Genomic DNA, 17898 nt, shown 5'->3' on the forward strand with positions numbered 1-17898 from the left:
CATGAACGTTTTGAGGAATATTTTCAATCATAAATTAAATTTCAATGCTAAAAGCCGGTAAAAACTAAGAAGAGCAAAAAGATTATACATACACACACTTTTAAACATAACTGAGAAAAGTAGATTTCATAAATCCAGAGGGCTTTCTTAATTAAGTATTTCCCATTTTAAAGAACTAACAACAGTTTATCCAATAGAAAAAAAAGCTTTTAAATATTAAAATTTTAAAGAGATATTTATGAAAATAAAATTAAAAAACAATCAATAAAATAAAAAAAAATAATCAAGTTTTCAGATGATATACAATTCTATATATAAACAAACACTCTTCTGACTAATGGATAAAGGAAGAAAAATAAGCATTTTCATTGCATTAAAAAAATTTTTTAAATAAAACTTACAAATTTCAGAAGCTGGAGTTTTACGAGGTGCAGAAGTCCTTGGCCTGGTAGGTCTATACTGCTTGTGTTCAATAGATTGGCGGCCAACAGTTTGAACAAGGAATAATAGAATGCTTTCACCTCTACAAATTTAAAGAGGGGGAAAATAGTATTTTTAGTAGCAATTCTAAATAATGGAAACTTAATTTCTTTAAATTTTTACAGAGAAAATCATTAATTTTCACGTAAGTTTTACATACAAAGAAAGCAATAAAACAGAAAACACATTACCGACTATTGGGATATGTAACCAAATCAGTTTCTTGAATCAACTTATTGAGAAGCTGATAGCGAGACCCTTGGTGACCAGAAACAAGAGCTTTACACTTGCATTTTTCCCAACAATCACAATAAGCAGTAGGTGAAGTTTTTTTCAATTTGCAATCATGTCCTTTATGGCAAACTCTTGCACATTCAGTGCAACAGCATAATGATCCTGTCAGCCCACATGTCCGGCATTCAAATATATCCTGAAATAGATATCTCAAGGCTAATAAAAAATTTAATTATTCATCATAATTTAAAAAAAAAAATCTAAAAATATTATATTTATCATATATAAGGTATTTCATAACTCAAAGTAATAAATTTCAAGAAATCATAAAACAAAACTAGACAAGCATAAATCGCCATACAATGCATACTTAGAACTCAACTTGTGAAACATGACACAATGCTTACCAAAATCTGCCTTGCATTTTAAATATGATAATTAAAATAATTTTGTTTGATTTTAAATTGCCACATAATATGCTGTAGAAAGATTGAAAATCTTGCTCAAATTTGCAGCTGAGCCATCCAGCTCAAAGGGTGCAAAAATGGTAAACTAGAGGAAATTTCTATTTTCCAATAATTCCAATGCTACTGAAGATAAAAAGCCAATTGAAACTGAATGAAATATTATTCCACCATAATGAAAGGGAATTTAATAAGTAATTAATTTCTATTGAAAGTTTTTCTGTAGTTGCTATTGCTTAAAAATTAAGAAATGAAAAAATATTTGAAGTAAAAGTAAACAAAATTTCGCCTACTTTCCAATTACACTTTTAAAATTTTATAAAAATTTCACTTTGAAAATTAAAGAGAACAGAATAGAATGCAACCGATGAAAGCTTTCTAACAAAATGTTACAAGCTTAAGTCAAAATACAAAAATAAATTAAAAATCAATTTTCAATCTCTAAATTTCAAAACATTTCTGGTTATCGAGTTTAGTTATATTAACATTCCATTTGGAAGCAATACTAACTAATTATTTGGCAAAAGAACTTGCAATCTTGAATCATCGTCAAATGATGAACTATACGACGAGCTATATTCCTATCCCCAAATTTAAATTCTTAGGTAAATAATCTTTAAAAACTATATTTTGGATGAAAATTCATAGTTAATTAGTTCATTTCTGAAAACCTATTTTTTAGAAAGCAATGACTAGACAATTCTTTTTAGATGTTAAAAAACATACATACTTGATTAATATGATCTGCACCAGTCCAAGTGAAACTGCACGTATCGTTGTAACACAAGACATGTAGAGGAGAATCGTCTGGTTGAGCTGTTTTTGGATAAATCATTGGTTGCATGAATTTTTGTCGACTCTCTGCATCTCGACAAGTTTCCTGAGCAAGTCGTAGAAAAGTGTCCATCAAAACTAATGCTGCAGGATAGGCACGTCCAGTGACAGCAGACATAAAAGGAGTACAACCTTGAGCATCCCTGAAAAAAAATTTCATGATTGATCCATAAGGCAAGAATAAACATTTAGATTCTGTTATTTCGGGGGGGGGGGGACTACCCAAAATAATCAAGATTTTCCCATCTGAAAAGTTTTGGTCTATATCCTTATTCTCTCTCCTCTCACTATCAAAATTTTGAACAAATAATAAATATAAGAAGAAAAAAAAGGTACAATATTTCATGCAGACACTATTTTTTTTTTCATGGCTTAATGAAACAGTATGCAATATACACTAGCTAATTATCCCCATTTACTAAAAGTATTGAATTATGAAATACAATAAGTAATTTCAACAGTTCAAAACTTCGAAATTACTGAGAAATGAATTATTGAGAGAGAAAACTTTTCCTCTGATTTTTTCTGTAAAATTATTAAATTCTAAAAAAGAAAAATAGAAAAATCATGAATGTTGAAACTACATATCTAGTTTCAACATTCTTGTACTATTTTTTTTTTTATCTCATTTCAAAACAGGAAAGTGTAAATATATTTATTTGCAGAGACTTGTAGAATGTTTCATCGAATATTAGACTATGCATATTAAGAATATCCAAACTCCATGAATATACTAAACAATACTAAATAAAATTAAGTAAAAGCATTTTGTTAAGCCAAAGACAATTATTGGCACACTTGCCATCTGTAAATATCTTTCACAAAAAGTTTAAAATTTTCTAGCAAGTACTCTATGAAAAATAACTTCATATATTTAAAAGATAATTTCAATTTTGCATCTAAGCACTATAAAGATACAATAAAAGACATATTTGCATTCACTATAAATGCTGAGCTTGTTGATGATTCCTTTTTACTAGTCTTTCTTCATGGAGAAAAAAGATTAAAGACCTACACATTCCCATAACAACATCCTTCTCTCATTAATGGAATTTTTAAGGTAAAACCGAATCTCAACTGGCTTTCTTCTGCCAAAAAAAAATAATGAATGTAATTTTATAAGGACTTTTAAAGTATTTTTCACAGCCACCAAGTATACCGAAATAAAATTCAAGAAGTTTTTAAGCAATCTTTAGGCCCCAGTTCCTTGAAGAAAAAGAACAATTTCAAAATCCTGACAAACAAAAATGGAACTGATTGTCTGCAAGTACTGTAACCAATGATAATTTTTTTTATACGGGAAGAGGGAATATTATTTCCAAAGATAAAATGTTATTTGAAGGCACTATTATCGGCAGATAAAGATTTTGAAGTATTATACCTATGAATAAAACAATATTTGCAAATACTGTATTTATGGATTAAAATACCACTTGCAGGTTTTTGTCAATTTAAATATTTTTCAGTAAGAATTTCAAAATGTTTCTGGATACTAATAATTATATATCAGATTGTTAAAAGAAATACTAATATTACTTGAGAGACCTTTCAATGTGCTCAAAAATATCTAAAATCTCCATTTAATCCAGTTTTCATTTCATTGGCTTAAATTTATTCAAGATAATAATTTTAATCTTTTAAGAATAAAATTTCATTTCTTTGCAGAATATCAATAAAAATTAAATTTCTAAACCTCATGAGTTTTGAAGTCACCAAAGATTAATTACTGTGTTTTAAACGGTTGTGCAGCTGTCAGCAATCCAATATCAATATTTTTAAAATCTGTTTAAAATTCATATGAGTTACTATTAAGCTTGGGCCAGGATAGCCTTATTGGTAGGGCATTGGATTTGCATTCCTTGGATTGCGAGTTTGAACAATGCCAACCGAAGACTCTCCATGTGCGTGATGGCTGGTGCATGTATTAATCTGTCGTAGCCACAAAGTCCTTCATGTCGAGACAATACCACTGGGGGTACTGGATCAGAGGTGATTGTTCTTTGATTCAGGTCTAAATGATGTTCTATGGTGGAGTGAATAAAAACTGCTCCTTAAAAAGGGTTGTGACGTACAAGTAGCTGTCGTACTCTTGGCCCTGGATGGCGCTACTGAAACAAGAGATGCCCTCTCAGCTTAAAATTGCTGACTTCATCGTGGGCTTGTCTATGACAAGTGCCATAAGAAACGACTATTAAGCTTGAGTGGTATAGTGATCCAAGTTCCACTTTCTGCTTTAACAATCACAAGTTTAATCTTTGTTTGTAGATTGGATGCTTTTCTGCCCTCCTAGCAACTGCATTACTTTAATCAAAACTAAAATCCCTGAATACATTGATCATTTTTAAAAATCATGGTGATTCAATATTTCATTCAAATGTACTTCTTTTTCAAAACTAAATATGTCTAAAAATTAAATAAAAGTTATCCTATTCTTTCGTCTTCTGAAAATGTTCTCAATTTTAAAAATTTTAAAAGAATTCAAATATTTGAGTTTTTATTAGCTCCTATAAAAATAAACTGGATCGAATGTAGAACACCTACAAATAAAACTTCATCCCAGGATATACTATTTGCAAATATTATTCCAAAATAATTTTTTTAAAACTTTATTTGAAAAGCAATGCAATTTATGAATGGTTTAAAAACAAATACTACTAAAAAACACTTGAAATGGTTCGAATTGAAACACTACAAAGAATATGTAATAAAAACTTAAATTTAATGTTATTGTATATTCTTAAAACTACAGGTAATATTTCATCCTTTCATTCTAGCATAACTATTTTTTAGACAAGAATTCGAAAAAAGATAGCTACAGCACAATGTGATATCAGCTAATTTCCCTTCCAATTATTGACCATGCCCATTGTTGCTTAAATATAATGGTCAGACAAGAATGAGAGATTGATGCACAGTACCTGCGAGAAATTTTTCATACGTATATATAGTTGACATAACAGCAAATATTTTATCCAATACAGAATATGACATGTATTTAATATATTATATCAAAAATAATATTTTTATATACTGGCAACACTAATTTTTTAAAATTTACTTTCAATTGTTCTGAATAAAGTTGCTACAGAAAGTAATCTAACCTGGCAGTTAATAGATCTTTTAAGAAAGGTTTTAGCACAGGAGATTCACACAAATTTAATAAAATATTCAATGCTGCATTTTTTCTTTCAGATGGTTCCAGAGAATTGGACAGACTACCTAAAGGTGACATTGAACCTACAAAAAAATAATCATTTTAGGTATTGAGCAAAACATATTTATATATATACATATATATACAATAAAGTAAAATAAGCCCTTTTACCAGTAGCAGAATCAACAGGTTCTGGAGGCCATCCCAAAGATGGTATTCCCACATCATTGTCACGGTTTTCCAATCCAGCCAAGTTGCGTGCAGCACTGGTTGCTCGCCTCATTATATCCCGTAATGATACACTATAAATTAGAGTTGTTGTAAAAATCAATATACTTTTATTGATTACATAGATTACAATGCAATAAAAAATTCATTATAAAAGTAAAGAGAATAATATTAATTATCTTTGGTACAAAACATAATAGTTATCTGAATAAAATAGCATTCATTAAGGAAACCCAGCAAAAGTCTGATCTCATTTTTTTAAAAATAAGAATGCATGAAGAGTCCAATATGCTATCAAAATTTTAAACAGAACTATCTTGAAATAAATTAATGAAAATTCAATTGTATATTCCCATTTTAAAATTTTTAAATAATCATACCGAGTGAATTTCAAACAAATATTATCTACAAATTTTATCTACCAATCAGATCTACCAATTTTATAAGGTAGTACTCCTAAATTTACACACAGAACCTAATACTCCCAAACTCGCATGCTGTAAATTGTAGCATTAAGTTATTTCATATAGAAAAGCTTATTATCCCATTATAAAAGCAGTATAATCGTATCTCATCAGTCTCGAAGAATACCGCATTGTAAAAGTAGTATCTAACAGACGATAACATATTGCACCTTTAAAAGAATAGTATAACGTAAAAATGTTTCAAGGCTTAGTAAGTTAACCAGATGCAAAGAATAATACTTTGCATGCTCAAAAGGCAAGAATCCTTATCAAATTTTTAACATTGTTAATCTAAGTATTTGATATCTATTTACTGTAAATTAAACAAAACATTTATTTTCCAAAACTGACATTCCAGAAGTATTGCAAGTAAAGTTTTTCCGTAAAGAGTTGTCATTTGCAAAAAATTACATAATCAGGAACACTAATCCATTGAACTGAATTTGACATAAACGTTTCAGAAACTATACAATTATATATATTATTTGCAGGACTGCCATTTTTTAATAAACAGCAATTCTACCAAAGTATTGCACATATAAATGTAACAATTTATCATTAATTAACAGCATACATGCTTCAGCATTCCAGTTATCTGAAAAATAACTTAATGGTATGAATCTTTTTCTTTAATTCAAAACTTTGAACACAACTAAAAATAATTACAATTATTCATTATTTGATGCTTAATATATGTTTGATGTTACATGATATTTAAAGTTTTTGTTACACAGGATGTACAAGTATAAATTGTTGCAAAAATTAAGCAGCTTTGTACAGAAATGCAAATATGTAGACCCACATATTTCCTAAGCATAGAACATTTTTCCTTTTTTTTTTAACAATGCAACTTTTATTGAAAAAAAAAGAATGCCTTTAGTTTTAAATATACATATTTCTTTTAATTTTATTACATTTATTACATGTTATAAATCTAATTCTCTTTTTTTAAAGTATCAAATTTTTTAAGTAATAACTAATTCTTAGGTTCTTTTTAGCATCTTCCTAATTTTTTTAATCTTAAAATGTTAAGAGAAGATTGTTTACACCTAGATTAAACCACTTATATTTTCAAATGGAGCAGAATTGAAAAGTTATTTACTTAAAAGATTAAAGATCTAAAAATCAATTTAAAGCAATAAAACTCAAAAGTTCACAATACAAACGTTTTGCAAAGCTTTTTAGTAAAAGATTTTACAGTTTAAAAAAAAAAAATCAATACTGCATAAGTTTCATATTCAAGCAATCAAGAAATTTAATCTTGACTGTCAGCTGTCAATTATCAAATAAAGTAATTCCAGTAGCAATCAGAGAATTGCTGAAACAAAATGAAAATAAATCGATAATCAATTTATTTGTTGGATCATGTTATATTACATATTATATATACATATACACACACACTAGCATTTTGCCCAAGATTCACTAGCAAAATCAAACGCAGTAATGAAAATAAAGGATGGGGAGATCTTTGTTGCTATTTACATGTTTATGTGTGTAAAATTAAAAGAATATCTTAATGAGTATAACTTAATGAGTGTTTAAAAGCTTTTCAATATAGTTGTTTTCCCATCTGGCTAAGTGATTTCCCATTAAGTGATCTAAGGTGCCCATAGAAAATTGAAAATTTACTGTCCAAAGGCAAACACTCCTCTTTTAAATCCATGTCAATCAAATTTAAATTCTATTCCCGGTTCTTGTAAATGGTCATAACTGACGATTATAAGGCTATTGAAATTGGAAATCTGAAAGTATCAAGGAATGAATGCCTTTGATTCCATAATTATAATTTATAATCTAAACTCAAGAATCGCTGATTTCTAAAATTAGCTCTCTGTCTTAAAGAATATTTATATGGCAATAGTTAAATTTAAGTATATAAAGCTTAGTGTATATTTTTTAGCAATACTGTTTATTATATTTCAAACCCTAATCATTGCCAAACTGAAATGTTAGAGCTATTCTATTAGAGATTTATTCTAGAACTTGAAAGGTTTTTGTCAGAAGTTCCAATAATGGAGTAATATTTTAAAATTTTGAGGGAAAAAAACTTTAAAAATCCATTTCTCAGTCCTTCATCCAAAATGAACTTCCTATCAAACTTTAAATGCAAAGATATCATGACAGGAAAATTCTGTAAAAGTAAATAAGTTGAATTTAACTTTTATATATGCAGAGGCAAATAAGAATATACCAGTTAGAATAAAATGTGTAAATTTTTACTAGTTCTTATTCGCCATAACCAGAGATATGGAAATGTCAATGTGCAATCTAAAAAACTAAGAACTAAAATATTCTTAAATGGCATCAATCATAAGATCTGATAAAAATTTTCCCAAAATGAACAACATAAAAAACTATTCACTTATTGAATTCTAATTAATTCAATCTTTTTCAAATAACTTTTTTTTAGAAGTACAACAGCATTTAAAGGCATTCAAAGAAAATGCCTATTACTTATAACTTTTTTTAGAAGTACAACAGCATTTAAAGGCATTCAAAGAAAATGCCTATTACTTCTGAAACTTAAAAGTAAAAAGCTTTTTCCAATGTTTAATACTTTCAAAAATAATAAGTCTACTTATTAACTTACATGCAAAAATAAAATTCATAAAAATGTGTTATATATTTTATTAAAAAATTAAAATGATTTAACAATTCCTGGTTTCAATAACTAATGAAAACAAATGCCCGATTTCAAAAAGAAACAGTTCTGTAGTTAGATACAAAGTGATAATGCAAAAAAATTAATATAATGTCTTAAATTATAAATGCACATTTATAATTTAAGACATTATATCATTGCCACAAAATGTAACACTCATCAAGTGAAGAATCTGTTTCTCAAGGAAATAATCTGAACAGTTTTGATATAGAAAGAGCAAAGAAAGCATTTTTTAACTATGTCATTAAGGGTAAAAAACCACATGAATTAATTATAATAATAATTTGCCACATATTTTGCAAATAATTAATAATTTGCCACATATTTTGTTTTGAATTTCAATAAAAAATCAATTGTAATCAGTTTTGTTTCTGTAGTGAAAATCATTGTTACTAATTCTATCCAAAATATTTTTTAAATAATTGAAACTTTAAAAAAAAAAATGCATTCATTCAAACAAAATTCTAATCATTAAAAACCTATTTTCTTTTGGCAAAAGAAGAATTTTAGAGTATATTTTGATCTTATGACAAATGCATTAAAATTATTTATTTTTTAATAAAAATTTTGCAAAATCCATTCTTGGAAGAATAATACTCAAGAAGCAGCTTCCTGATAAATTACAAGTTCCTAACTTCAAAGATTAAGACTCTATATTTATATAGAGTCTGTATGTTGCAGCATTTATCAAAATAAAAGACAAACTACATAATTTTCTTTAATGCAAGGTAACAATAGCAAAAAAAAAATTGAAGTTTAAAATATATTATAGAAAAAGATTTCAAATAAATGCTAAAAGATCTCATTAGCTGGCAAGAACTAATGATTTGTTTGCATTTTAAATATATTTCAAGAAATTGTCCTTAAATTTTTCAATTATATTGGGAAAAAAAATTTTCTCTGCTTTTCAGAATTAACCTTTTCTTTACTAACAGTACAACTGTAGAGCCAGAATTTTATGTATCATTACTTATTGGCCAGCACAACTGTTGTAGTAGTAACAAGTAAGAATTTCCTTCTCCCAAGCAAGCATTCCAGCAGTAATCTCATCGAGCCATAAAATTCATTCCATATTATGTTTTACCCTATATGGTCAGGAGATTTCGGCCAGTAGAATCACCATTGTCACTAAAAAGCTCTATGTTTTGGAAGCTTCCCCCCCCCCCAATAGTCTTATGATGTACCGAATGGGTTAAGTTTAATTTCATTTAGGAGTTATACTTGATCGAACTGAATTGCTTTTATATCCATACATCAATTTTGCAATCTCAATTTTCCCATATAAATAATATTAAACTTCAATAATGAACACATTATATTTATATAGAATCTATACAGAGAAGAGCTATATGAAGATATTTTTAGAAATAAAACAAATTACCAACTATACCAACTTATAAATATGATTTAATGCAGAAATGATAATTAACACCAACAATTATAGGTAAATCATACCCAATTTTACTTTGTTAATTATAAGATTTATGAAATATAATTCAAAGTTTTATAAAAAAAATACTAAGAAATATATAAATAAAAAATATATAAAAAATAAAAATATAAAAGGAAAAAAAATGTAAAAATTCAGCTACCGATTATATACAAAACAAGAAATATATAATAAAAAAATATATAAGTAATAAAAAATATATAAATAATAAAATATATAAAAAATAAAAAATAGAAATAGAAGAAAAAAAAGGAATTATAATTCAACTACTGTTTATATTCAAAACTCCTAACATATTTCTCAAAAATAGAATATATGTAATGAATAATCGAAATTCTAATCATTAACAACATCGCAAGAAACACTACTATTTATTTATATTTCAAAATTTTTGAAGAATGTTAAGAAATATAATCGATTTTGCACCCAATGTATTTGCAGTATATTTATATTCAAAAATTTACCTGTGCTTTTACTTTATGGAATAGAAGAAGTGAAGACCGAAATCTTGAAACAGACTTAAAATATTCTGAAGAACTCTTAAAATATTATAAATAAATCACTACTAAGTTCACAAAAAAATTGATTTGCTTCAAATATATAAAATGGTCAAATTGCAATGTCCAAACTTTAAGAGAACTAAATTCGTAGTTTAAGCAATCCTTTAAAAATTTTTCAAATTTCAATTAATTTTCACATTTAAAAAAAATTGCAGTGCAAGTCTTTTATTATTATTATTTATTATTATTATTTAGATAGATAATAAATATAAATAGGCAAGTTGTTTAATATGCCAAATAACTATATAGCAGAAAATTTCATACAATTTATTCAGAGTCATAATATTTAACAGCATCTCTACAAAATAAATGAATTAACATTTTAGGGGATGGGAGGGAGAGAAATGAAAAAATTGCGATACATGGTTTCAATGGTTTAGAAAAGACAAAAACTGCAAAAGCTGTTTACTACAGAATGCAAGAGATAACCCATTAACAATGCAGGTGGTCGAAATCAAAGAGGCCATTTTCAATGCAGTTAAAGAAAGGAAAATGCATCTTCCAAAGTTATCTCATTCAAAGCCTGCATTTAAAGAAATTTTACAAAGTTTGGTTCCAAAATTTAAAGGTTAATATTAGAATTAAGATATTATCTGTTATACATTTTGAATAAGTCAGTTATAGCTATTATTTGGAATGAAAGGGAATGTTTAACTTTTTAAATGTATCACAAAAATCTTAATAAATCTTATCTTTTTAAATATATCTTAAGGGTATCGCAGCTGTCTCTTTCTAATGCAGTATACTCAAAGTAGCTCAATTAACAAAAGTTCTGGATAGATGAGATTCATTTAAAAAAATGCATTTAAATAATAAAATTTGTTTATTGCACAAAAGATACAAAGTCATACAGGAAATTTTTAATGTAATAAACATAACAAAATACAATTCAAAATCCGAGTAACAGCCTATTTCATGACTTGGTAAGGTAAGAGAAATCTGTTTAATAAATTGGATGATGATCATAAAAATCAATTCATGATGTGCATTTGCTTTGATTGGCAAAATATTAAATATTTTTGTTAATATTTAATCATATGTGAAGAAATCTACTACTGAAGAAACAAACACCTGCCAATTTTCTAATGTTTTGTCTCCATGGTTAAGAATATTTTGTGATGTGCAAGTGAGTGAATAATTCTTTGCTTTTGTGTATATTGTCATGAAAAAAATACTTAAGAAAATAATTTGATCCATTTTGAAAAATGAAATAAAGACAAAACATACATGATCACACTCTTTCTAAGATTATAATAAAATACATTTCAAAAGAATTAAAACATGTACAGCTTCTAGAATTTTTCCTAAGTTGATCATTTTCACATAATGTTGCTAAATAAATATTTCTGCTCCTTTAATTTTATTTAATCAGTTTCCTTTCAGCTAACAAATTTTACACTAGATTAAACAAATTCAAAGTAAGGAAATTAAGAAAGCATAGGTTTCATTTATTTAAATGTGGCAGTCATACATTTAAATGCATCAAATTAAAAACACTTGAAATTAAGGGTTGAAAATCACTTTTTGGCCCATAACTTCTAATCCAGCAGCTATCAAAAAACTTTTAGTACTTAAGTTGCTCAACTTAAAAGAAACTAATCTGCCAAATTTGATTTATTTTTCTAGCTTCAATTATAAAGAAGTCATGGGGAAATGAACATTTCAACCCACCAAAATTTCCACCCCTTTTGAACTAAATGGCCCATCTATGAATTCATCTGAAGTTTTTATTTTCCTTACAATATATCCCAGATTGGTTAAGATCCAATAAAAATTCTTCTAGTTATTAAGCTAATAACATAACATGGGCAAAATGATATATGCATATACATATATATATAAACTTTTGAATTGAGGGTTTTTGAGTTCTAGAGAGCATGATCAATGAAGATCTGTAGAAATTTTTCCAAAGTTGTGGCATGAGAACCATTGGAATAGGTATTCCTATTAGGAATCTACCTAAAAGAGAAAAAGCATAAACCATTAAAAAAAAATGGTAGTATCTGAAACCTTGAGAATTAAAGCTCTGCAAAACGTCCCCCCTCCTTTCTAAATTTTAAATACTAAATCTACCCAAAAAAATTTTAGCAACTAAAATTTGGCAAAACTAGTCCAAAATATAATAAATTCCAAGAGGAAGGATTAATCAGTACACCACTAAAAAAATCACGAGCACTGAAAACTTATAGCTTCAAGTTTTCAGCAACTCAAGTTTCATTACACTGAATTTTACACAAACGATTAAATTATGTATAAGTCACAACTCAACATAGTATAGTAAGACACTTTTAAAAGGTTGTTCCAAAACCAAACATCAATAAGAATGATGACTGAATGTCTAACATACTAAAAACGCTTCAATGTAACAAGAACAAAAGGAGTTGAGGGTTATACATACCTTTCATGTATGTTTTTAGAATTGTTCTTCCATTACTCGATTTATCTGTCTCTTTAGTGTGCTAAATACAGTTTGCCTTATACATATTATCTATTCAGCAAACCAACTCAGCATTTTTTTTTTAATTTATTTATTTTTAAAAACCCAAAAAGGGTGAAACATACACAAAGTAAGAATATCTAAAATAAACTCGTCACTATCTAAAACACTAAAAATTTAAAAAGTTCAAATGTTTTTTTGAGTTAAGAACAAGTTTAACACAGTCCATATTTCAAATTGTCCTTCGAGATAACCATTCCAGTATTTTAATATATGATGGTACCTATTGCTGAAGAAAGAGGAAGCAGAAAGAAGGGTCAATAAGTGTTAATATAAGTTGATTTTTTCTGGATTTACCTTGCCCCTTTTAATGTGCTTAATGATTTTAAAATTTAAACACTTTTTACACACTTTCCACGATGTTATACATTCTATTATACTAGATTACAGAAAATTGCTTACAAAGAGTATTTTAACTAACACTTGCAACCATTTCTTTATTTCCAAATCAAAAATTTAATTGTCACAATTAGAAATCAAAAAATCTTTGTTTAAAATACAAATTTATAAGAATAATTCATTTTTGTTGCATCAAATTAAAGCTTCTTTAATGACATAGTAAAATTGTTCCTCCTTTTGTTGGTGAATGCAAACAAATACTGTACTTATTTTGAAGAACAGTACAAAAATTATGTTTTCTTCAAAATAAGACCCAGGCCCAAGTATCCACTGTATCCAATACTGACAAACATTATAATTAAATCTATATTTTTGAAATCCAAGCCACCCCTACCCCATTCCAATTTTTAATTTCTTCACTAAACGGAATTACAAAGAAAAGGTATTTTCAAAGACAAAAAGAAAATTACCATATCAATATTTTTTAAATTATTCATAAATACACACCTGCGAGATGATGGATGATTACTACCATTAGATGCCACTGCACCACTTAACAAATCTAAAGATTCTAGGCTGCCATTTCCACTTGTTTCACCTTAAAAAAAACAATTGTAAATAAATTAATTTAATTAAATTTTAGTCTTCCCCAAAAATGTTCATTGTGAAACACCTCGTAAATTTTTTTTTAATTAATCCTCTCCACCTATGATAAATATTTAAACACCATCTCTAGTCTTTTACAGAAAATCATTAAGTACACTAACCCTAGAGTGTATATCTAAAAAAAGAAATATCACAACATCTGGACACTGCCTACAAAAAAAGCATGTTCCGAATTGCAAATGTAATTTACATACAAAATAGAGAAATAATTTAAAGTAAAAATTGAATAATTACACACAAATGAAATTTATATAACAGGCAGTTATAAAGAATACAGTAATGCATATATAAATTGCAATATAAAGTAGAATTCTAAAAAAATAATCAGCTGAGATTTTATACTTATGAATTGTGATATAACAAACTTTTATACATTCAATATGAGGGGACATAGACCTCTCGTGATTTATTAAAAGATTGAATGCTATTTTGTACAAGTCATAATGTTATAAGTATAAAATCCAGTGCATGCCTACTGATCTTAGCATTATAAGTAGATTTCATATATTTAACAAATATTAAACAAAGAAAAATTCTATTATAGTTTCACTCAACAGAACTTTACCAGTAAGTTGTTATGAAAGCATTTTAAATGTGAGAATTCATCGAACAAAAATCTTTTCCTATTTCTGATTATCATCTAAAATACTTTTATTAACACTTAATATGTCATATAGTTGTCAAAATGACAAAATGAATAGCATGTAGAAAATTGCTGTAATGCGAAGGAGGGAGACCTGTCTTTTAAATCAAGACCCAAAATTTAAAACCTCAGAAAAACAGCATTTGATTATATTAAAATGTTTAATGTGTCAATAAATAATGTAGCAATAAATACAGCATATGTGCTTCAAAGACATTAATGATGTAAAGCAAAACAGTGAATATATTTCATATGCATATCAAATAGTTGTTTTAAATTTATCTGTCAATGTTCAAGATTGGAAGTATTATCTTTCGATTTTTATTAATTCTTGATTTATGATACAGTTTATAAACTTAAAATTGATGAAGTACAAATTTTTGTTTAAAAAAAATTCAGGATTATTTTGAAATAAATTGTTTAATGATATGAGACATTATTATGGAAGTGATTTATAATAGACAAGGAAAGAGGAAATATAAAAATGCGAAATTAAACAATAAGCAAAGTAAAAACATGCAAAAACTAAGAATTAAATACTGGACATAAAAGTAAAAAAATTATCAAAACTGCAGCCCAACAGACTTTTACATTTGTCTTGAATTTATAAAAGTAAGAAATCCATAGCATACAATTTTCTCTGAGACAATTTAAAAAGTACATAGTCCAAGACGAATTTAAATGTATATAGGACAATGAATATGAAGCGAAACCCATTACTTTATGTAAATATGCCTCACTTGCATATTTTAGAAAACTAAAAGTTCATGACAGCATATCTTGGACACGCTACTGGCTCTGCTTGAATTTAGATATATAAATTAAATCAAGATTAATAACAATATATGCTTATGATTTAAAGTCTTACCTGCCATATCAGAATCCTTGTTTGAAGATGGGAAGCACGTTGTAACGGCAGCATGAAATATATTTCTGTTACCATCACAGCGTTCATTTAAAACACTTTGCAGAGTATTCTGACCAAATGGTGTCCCTAAAAATAAAACAGAACTGTTGGCGCAAGTTTTTTTTTTAAGCATTAAAAAAAAAATTAAGGTTATCACTTAAAAAATATATGCTTGCAAAAAATCAAATTCAATTTATACAAAGATTGAGATTCATCATAGTTTCAAATTTAAATCAATATGAACATATACTAATCAAATATAAATAAAATATTGAAAAATATCTTCAATAAAGATCTTACATATTTTATTTTATATTAAAATTCCAAATGAAATTTCCTAGTCTGCATATCATAAAAATTAGAAATAATTTTAAAAGCATTCAATAATAAAAGTTTTAAATTAAAAATATTTTATAAATCAAGAAAGCATGATTTCAGTTTGAAATATTTCTTTTAAATTTTTTCTACATGTATATTCTATACTTATGACTAATAAAATCAAGTAACTTTATTATTTTCTAAAAAGTTATTTTAAAAAAATTTTTAGACTAGTTCATGCAGAAAATGGATTCTTTCATAAGGAACAAATACAAGGGCATTTTCTGTGTTAATATTTCTAAAATTCATGTTTCAACATTCATTTACAAATAGCATTATTCAAATTTCAATTAAGATACAAACAAAAGCATTTTGTTTTTATGCCCAAGCACATCTTTATTTTCATTCTAAAACTTTATACCTGAATCTCTTTCCAATGAAGTCAGTGTTTGTCTTACAGTCTCTTGTTCACATTTTAGAATAGGAGGCAATAAAGTTTGATGCTATAAAAGATAAAAGGATTACATTCTTAAAAATCTATTCATGATCAAACAAGAATAATTCCAAAGCAAAAAATAAACTTAATACACAAAATCACTCTTCTAGAAAAGTTTACATTTTCAATATCTTACCTCTAAAGCAAGCACAACAATAGCTACTTGATTCTTTTGACTTGCAGTAACATCTTTCAATGAATGGACGCCAAGTCCTATGGCCCGAGCAGGTGGAAGATCAAGCCATACTGGATCCCTTATATTATCCGTGCAATCTTTAGAAAGAGGATAAATTGCACTATTTCCATCGAGGAGAACAGCAACAGTTTCATTCTGTCGAAAATAAAATAACAATAAATGAGATAGAAACAAACAAAAAAAAACAATAACAAAAAAATTGATATTTGACTTCAGCTGCAAGACTGAATAATAATACTAGTAACAGAAAAATTATCATTTACAATGAAAAATAAAAAAAATGACTAAAAGAAAATATCGGCAATAAAAGTATGCACTTTTAAACTAAGAGGATGTGTTATTGCATCAAAATAAAAGAAATTATTCAGCGATAGCAAAATTGCATAATTTTTAGCTCAAACATTGCAAAAAATCCTCTGCACATAGGCAGAATATTTAATTTATATTATGACCACAGATAATTCTAGACAAAAGAAAATTCCAGTTCCTCAAACACGTAAATATCCCACTGCCAGACATGTACATGGAAAGGCCAATGATTTCCATTTTTTTACTTCAGTAAAAGACTGATTGACAATGGTTGCCAGCAATGTTCCACTCTACTTATAAAAACAAAAGGACCAACTAATTGCCAACTACAATTTTAATTATCAAAATAAAGAATTCCAGTTTTAGAATAAATTTCCCCAACTTTTCCCAGATTTTCCCCAATCTCTTGGAATTTCCTGACCATTCTTGGTTTCCTGGCCATCATAATAAATATTAAATTATATTATAATAAATTTATATTATTTTTTCAGGATGGAATGCCTCATCATTGATCACAAGAAAAAAATTGCATCACTTAATGTTTTGTATCACAAGAACTTGACGATAAGATGCGCTTAATAAGGAAGATTCAACTACTATCTTTGCTTAATAAAATGCATAGAATTCATAAAAATAAAAAAATGCACTTACTTCACCACTTATACTGAAAGATATAAGTCTAGTATCTTGGCCTAGGAATGACTGTGTATCTGTAGGAAATGGGCTATCTTGCGTTGCTTTGCCAGTTGAAATATTGTAGAAAACATAGCTTAATCGATCACCATTTTTAACAATCGCATGAATACCTATCAAAAATGAATTATTAAGTACAAGACAATTAAGAGTTGAAAGCTTAATTATTCTGAAGGTAAATAAACAGGAAATAATGAAAATTAGTATCTAAAACTTGATAAAGTTTCCTTAGAAAATTTAAAGTATTTCCCACAATTACAACTCAATAACATAATTACAAAAATTGAAAATGTAGCCTAAA

General features: G+C 27.1%; 1 protein-coding gene across 5 annotated transcripts in view; it reads right to left on the bottom strand.

Moving 5' to 3' along the window:
* LOC129964032 (E3 ubiquitin-protein ligase UBR5-like) overlaps window positions 1-17898 on the bottom strand; it is an 82451-nt gene that overhangs the window by 42222 nt on the left and 22331 nt on the right. For all 5 annotated transcript variants that reach the window (XM_056078729.1, XM_056078707.1, XM_056078714.1 and 2 more), the window contains 10 exons: window positions 17556-17710; window positions 16536-16730; window positions 16325-16406; window positions 15547-15672; window positions 13877-13967; window positions 5338-5468; window positions 5114-5249; window positions 1909-2155; window positions 672-910; window positions 402-523 (listed from right to left, as the gene is read on the bottom strand). In XM_056078729.1, the coding sequence (XP_055934704.1) occupies window positions 402-523; window positions 672-910; window positions 1909-2155; window positions 5114-5249; window positions 5338-5468; window positions 13877-13967; window positions 15547-15672; window positions 16325-16406; window positions 16536-16730; window positions 17556-17710 (1524 nt within the window). The remainder of the gene's footprint in view (window positions 1-401; window positions 524-671; window positions 911-1908; window positions 2156-5113; window positions 5250-5337; window positions 5469-13876; window positions 13968-15546; window positions 15673-16324; window positions 16407-16535; window positions 16731-17555; window positions 17711-17898) is intronic.

Source organism: Argiope bruennichi, chromosome 1, assembly GCF_947563725.1.
Source record: "Argiope bruennichi chromosome 1, qqArgBrue1.1, whole genome shotgun sequence".
NCBI lineage: Eukaryota > Metazoa > Arthropoda > Arachnida > Araneae > Araneidae > Argiope > Argiope bruennichi.